Here is a 6621-nt window from a genome sequence, read left to right as displayed (position 1 = left end):
TTTTTAATCAAGAACTTAAAACCAGAAACGCTGAAACTGAAACTGAGTTGTGGGGCAAAGTGACCATATTTATTACTTAGAAGTCAAAAAATGTTTTCAAGGGGGCACCTGGGTAGCTCAGTCGCTTAAGGGTCTGACTTCAGTTCAGGTCACAATCTCGAGATTCAGGAGTTCAGGCCCCACATCGGGCTCTACTGACTGCTCAGAGCCTGGAGCCTGCTTCAAATTCTGTGTCTCCCTCTCCCTCTCTCTGCCCCTCCCCTGCTCGTGCTCTGTCTTAAAAATAAATAATAAACTTTTAAAAATTTTTAAAAAAAGGTTTTCAGGAAACTTACAATTTATTGCAAATTTAGACTACTTTAAAGATAAATAAACTGTCCCTGGCAGCTGCTTTCAAGCTGTATCTAACATCTCTCCAGTTTGGGGAGACACTGACCCTTTCAATCTAGATAAGGAACATCTCCTCTCTTAACCCCAAATATGGGCTGTCCAGTTTTGCAATGTGTTTACTACACCCTCTTATACTTTTCATTAGAAACACTTACTGACAAGAAATTAAAAGCCGCCTGAAGCACAAGCCCCCACAACTGCACAGCCAAGGACACTAATCCCATCTTTGGAGAAATAATAATTATTATTAATCTTAACACGTACCAGCTGCACGGACAGAGAAAGAACTGGAAGGGAGTTTGCTCAATTTGGAGAAATCTTCGGTTTTCACTAGCCTGTGAATATGACAAAAATGAAGTACCCAAACAAAGAGGGCTGAAGACACCTCAGAAAATAAGGTTGATCAGATCAAGTTTCTTTCCCTTTAAAAAGTCCTTCCCCAAACTTATATCTTGCCTGAAGCTATGGGGAACACTAACTTTAAAAACTGTAATCATTTACTTTATTGATTTTGCTTGTGAGTTGTTGTCTGACTTTAGAAAACTTAGGGGCAAAAACATTCTCAACAAAATTTAGGCATTCAATTCTAAGTAAAAACAACAAATTTGCAATCATCTGAATTAATCAATATTAATGCCTTCAGAAGCAACATTAAGTATGATATACTTTGATGTTTGTAAATCACAGTAACTAAAAGTATTGCATACTTACCCATTTAACAAATACTACTTAGTTGTAGCTGGTCTTGATTTTTTTTTAAAAATTGGGGGGCAGATTATTCTCTGCAGGGCACCATTCTGGTCTTATAATTCTTTCCTAGATTAAGACTGAAGTGTCAGTTCTCTCCTTATTTGCTATGAATTTGACAAAACAGGAAAATGTGGCTCCAAATTTTAAAACATAGTTTTTACTAAAATAGACTTTGAAAATAAGTGAGGTACTTAGTATTCAAACCTTTGCGAAATACATGTAAGACCATGGTTTCCAAAATGACTCTGCTTTTCTACCAAGACAAAGACTTTTAAACATTTTGAATATTATTTAGAAATAACGTAAAGCAGTTAAGAGTTTTTTTTAAATGATCATTGTGCGTAGATACAGAGAGATCTAATCATAAATTTTTTTCATGGACTCCTAACTAGGAATAATAATATCTGTATGTGCAGGAAAAGAGACAATCGTCTTTCTGCTTAATAATCGCTTTCAGTTGGTAAGGAAAAGCTGCTTTGTGGGAAGCTTCTTTTGATAGTTCTCAGAGTTCAAAGAGTATGGAACCTTTGAGTTGATTTCATCAAGTCTATTTATTAATGCATTTCAAGTTTCAAAAAACCTTACATCTTTGCACAATACTTTATTTTTTGCAATTTTTAGTAAAAATTTCCAAAGTGAACAAAAAGATACTGTATAAAACACAGTGGACATTAAACTGACAGTAGTATTAGATCTCATTTGTCTTGATCCTTTTGTTTTACCACATCTTGATTTGCAGTGGAAAGAGTTCAGTGCACGTATCTCTTGTCAGAAAACATTTAACTTAGACTCAAAATAAAATAGGGCAGTGTGTACCTGCCAAAACCCTACCACAGGATAACATTACAGGCAAAAAATGTACATGTTCCAAAGTCTACCACACTCAAGAAGTTACTAAGAACTCTTGCAGAATAAAAGTCACCATTTTAGAAATGCAAACCCACTTCCAACCTTTGCACAGTCCAAAAACAAAGGCATTTAAATGATTTAAAAGCAATTACATACATATCTACCTACTTGTTTGTTTAGAATTATTTATAGTCTATCTGGGGTTTCATGTACAAAATTTGTCTCTAAATCATGTACAAAAAGCTGTATTTTGAAAAAAGTCACCACATACTGTACAAGTTTACAAGGAAGAGATCCCATTATTTTCTCTAGCATTTTTGGCCTTGCTGGCTTGCGTCACATTATGAGAATGATTGTGTAAACCTTATACTCTTAAGAAACAAAAAGGAAAAAAAAAAAGCCAAAACACAAATCTTTTCACTGTTCCCTAAATTTGCCTCCTATGTGAAGCCAGAAAAATCATAGCTGTTTACTTCTAATTTAAGTGATGTAGTTGGAAAACAGAAGCAATAAATACGTCACAAGCTTAAAATTTTTTTGTAATGCCCCCTTCCATTTCTGCATAGCAATACGCCTGTTAATACATTAAATGCTTTTGCTTTCTTTAAAAAGCCAATTATTTACATCTGTTTAAAAAATAAATTTGGAACGGGACATTGTGCTGTTTCACCTTCATTGTTAAAATATTTTAGGGAAAAAAAATGTCAGAAGGCCTATCTACAATTTTAACTACTAGTTGAGCAAATCACCCTTCTTTAGTGGTTACCAATGATCAGTGATAATATGCTGAAAAAATCGTTCCGGTATTTTGATAAAATAAAAGACCCAGCTTTTCTTTTCCAGGTCGGAAAAAACCAAAAACATAATTAGCATACTTTAGATATATGGAAAGCACAAATAACAGGCTACAAACAAAAAGAAGTCATTTCATTGACGTAATTTCTACCAAAGCATGAATAAAATTTCACCTATCGATTCAAAACTGGAATTGAATTAGAAAGTTTAAAATAAGTAAGCAGAAATCAGACATTTGCGTAAGAACTAACTCTGAAGTAGTATGCTGCGTATGTCCAGTTTGCACACGTAACTGTGTTCCTCAGCATAGCCACTCATGTGCTCTTAGCAGCCATTTGATGAAGACAAGATGAATATCAGAACCAACTCCATCATTATAAAAAGGTAAATGGATTCTCACTTCAAAACTGCCTGTGTAAAGCATTACAGAATCCTGGACCACTGAATACCACCATTCTCTGTTATCCTGAGTATGTCAATTAAACAGTAATTTTTCATTAAGAGCGGAAAAATTTTATAATACAAAGAAACATCCATATTGCAATTTCTGTTTACAATTGCACACAGAAGTACAGTGTACGTAAGAAATACATGTCTGCATATAACAAGGTATGTACATTGGCAAGTGATGTCTCCAATGTTGAGGTGGTCGAGCCTCCTTAGCCTTGATTGGCAGTTGAAAAAAATATATATATATTTCAATTTGTGATAAAAGTTTATCGAGAGCCAAGTTTGCCTGCAAGTGAAGAAAATGCAGCAACGAAGAACAGGGAACACGGGGCACATAATAATATTCTAAGACTTTGTGCCATTATGTTAAAAATAGCTGTCCATAAGAAAATTGGGTTCCTTTTCCATCCCCCCACCCCCAAATTGGAATTTTCAGGCTTTAAAACTTATGTAATTCCACCTGGTCTGAGGACATGATCTCTTGCCATTTTTTCTTCGACTGTATTTGTGAGGGTTTAGTTTGGGGATGATGATTTAATAGGTGTCTCTTTGGAGTGAAGTTTTCCCATTGTAGGCACTAGGAAGAACCAAGGCAAAAGCTGCAGTTAACGTCTCATGTGTCCCATTTGATAACTCTCCCGGGGCCTCTGACGCTGGGGCTGCTGAATGGGCTGTGGAGGTCTCCTCCTCTTTAAAGTGCCTGTGAATCACAAAAGTAAAACGGATTTACTGTGTGCTTTTTAATCTTAAAAAACAAAGGTAACACTTCAATAAGAAAAGTTCTAGGGGCGCCTGGGTGGCGCAGTCGGTTAAGCGTCCGACTTCAGCCAGGTCACGATCTCGCGGTCCGTGAGTTCGAGCCCCGCGTCAGGCTCTGGGCTGATGGCTCAGAGCCTGGAGCCTGTTTCCGATTCTGTGTCTCCCTCTCTCTCTGCCCCTCCCCCGTTCATGCTCTGTCTCTCTCTGTCCCAAAAATAAATAAACGTTGAAAAAAAAAAATTAAAAAAAAAAAAAAAAGAAAGAAAAGTTCTAGATCAGCATTGTATGTGTAATTTAAAAATTTCTGGTAGCCATAATGAAAAAAGGCAAAAAGACAGCAAAATAATGTTCATAATTTTTTATATCACTTAATTCAATATAGCCAAAATATTATCATTTCAAGGTGTATCAATACAAAAAAGTATTAATGAACTATGTCATTCTTTTTTATATGCAAAGCCTTCCAAGTCTGGTATGTATTTTATATTTATAACACATCTCAATTTAAACTAGCCACATTTCAAGTGTTCAACAGACACAACTGTTAGATGAACATGAATTCTGAGGACAGAATCCATGAGGAATAAATTACTTTGAGCAAATGACTTAACCTCTCTGAAACTCAGATGCCTTGTCTGTAAAACAGGGATAATAATGAACTCATATAGTCTATATATAATCTGTGAAGATTATATGACAATTCAGTAAAGGTGTTTTTTTGTGAGGGTTCAATAAATGATAGGGTTGTTGGTTTAAGTTTTTAAAGGTGAAATCTGCTTAAGGTGAAATCAAATAAAAAAAAGTGCTACGTTGCATGAGACCATAATTGGTAACATATCTATAGAGGGTCATGTGGCCCTTAGGAATCCCTAAGAAATTAATATAAGTTTTAGAGCGCTGACACTGTCAATTTACAAAAAGCAGTAACATCAAAATCCAATTTCCTGATTGCCACCAAGATACTGTCTCAAGCAGTACTGATACTACTGAGCTCTCTTGCCCCACGATAGGTAAATTCAGGGGAGCAACTGAGGGAAAATAGAGAAAACTGTAAGGAACCCCTAGTTTTAAACACTTTATGTAGGGTAGTAGATGTGGCCTGAGGCAAGAGGCTTCATGAGAAGTCTGTGCAAGGTAGGAGAGGGACAGCTGCCAGTTAGCTCTTGTTCTCCTCTGCCACTGTCATGGGATGATGTATGCCCTACTCCTAGAGTGAAGAGTTCTGGTCCAGGCGTTCTGAGGGCAGCACAGAAGCCACAAATACCTTGGGGAAGGTGAGGGAGAAACAGATGGGGACTAAATAACCTGGAGCAGTTGCCTCGTACTCTTTTCTTCTCCAAATCCCTGGAGCTAATCTAAAGAAAGCCTCCTCTCCGAAGCTGTGTCTCCATGAGAGGTAAAGGGTAGAGACCAAACCTCAGGAGTTATTTTCAGAGATGGAGAGTAACTATGGTTACTTGGTGACTGAAGCCTCTACCGTAAGACCCTCCCACAGACTGTCATCTGTATTTCCCCATAAGCATCACCCCTAGGGAAAATGAGTTTATGTGCCAGGAAATATTTCAAGAGCATAAACATTAGAAACAATAGAAGAAGTACAGCTATTAGAATAGAAAAAGCAATCATTTAAAAGTAGTTGATCATAATAAAGACAAAAAAAAAGGGGAAGATTTTAGAATATGAAAAGTAAGAAAACAAGTATCAGGCAAAAAATAAATTTTTCTAGGTCTAAATATTTTTAGTGACTCAAGACAGATTAGCATTAAATTGGCAGCCATAAGTTAGAATGGATTCACAAAGAACACACTCAAAACTCAACTAAATAATTCATCCAGTGATCTCATTTTCAAGGAGAAAGTACTATAAAATTAGTTACTAAAGACTCATTTAGAATTCAATTCTGCCCGCTGAACAGTTCTGAGTTAAAAAAACACAGTCTTGCTCAGACTGTCTTACCTGGAAGAGGTTTAGGAGGAGGCAGCTTTGGATTACTACTTGGAGTATGAACACTGCATATCTTAATAAATCCAGCCATTAGCATGATCAGGGCAATTCCCATAAGTAATACAGCCCACCAATAAACCTAGAAAGAAACAGATTTCTCTACTGAAAAAGCTATAAAATATTTTAGGGTATTTTATATTACATAAAATATATATATTACATTTTAATTTTTGAAGAACATTTGTTCAGAACACTTGCTCATTGGGAGTTGTACAGATACCATATATAAGCACATACAGATTTTTTTTAATGTCACAGAAATATTAAGGAAAAAGACAAAAAACACCCATAATTTCACACCCTAGATGAAACCACTCAATCTTATTTTTCTTTCAGTTTCTTTTCTAGATATAGCTATGGTGGTCATACACACAGATAAACTCACATGCAAAACTAAGGTCCATCCTGCATATAGTTTACACTGTATTTTCCCATGTTATTAAGTATTTTATGGTTTGAATATTTTATTTATTTATTTATTTATTTATTTATTTATTTATTTATTTATTTATTTATTTCTCTCTCTCTCTCTCTCTCTCTCTCATAAACTATGTCTGTTTGCCTTTAGATTCTCCAGGGGCTTAGAGGGTATATCAGTTACTTTAAATTCTACTTCTAGATAAA

At 35.6% G+C, this 6621-nt stretch overlaps 1 protein-coding gene across 1 annotated transcript in view; it reads right to left on the bottom strand.

Moving 5' to 3' along the window:
- Positions 1-1672: 1672 nt before the first annotated feature.
- The window catches only part of ADAM10 (ADAM metallopeptidase domain 10), a 133616-nt gene continuing 128667 nt past the window's right edge, over positions 1673-6621 (bottom strand). The window contains exons 15-16 of the mRNA XM_043555321.1: positions 5950-6076; positions 1673-3934 (exon numbers count right to left, since the gene is read on the bottom strand). Of these exons, the coding sequence (XP_043411256.1) occupies positions 3840-3934; positions 5950-6076 (222 nt within the window). The 3' untranslated portion in view covers positions 1673-3839. The remainder of the gene's footprint in view (positions 3935-5949; positions 6077-6621) is intronic.

The sequence above is a fragment of the Prionailurus bengalensis genome, chromosome B3 (genome assembly GCF_016509475.1).
Source record: "Prionailurus bengalensis isolate Pbe53 chromosome B3, Fcat_Pben_1.1_paternal_pri, whole genome shotgun sequence".
Lineage (NCBI taxonomy): Eukaryota > Metazoa > Chordata > Mammalia > Carnivora > Felidae > Prionailurus > Prionailurus bengalensis.
This window is presented reverse-complemented; position numbering and strand designations above follow the sequence as displayed.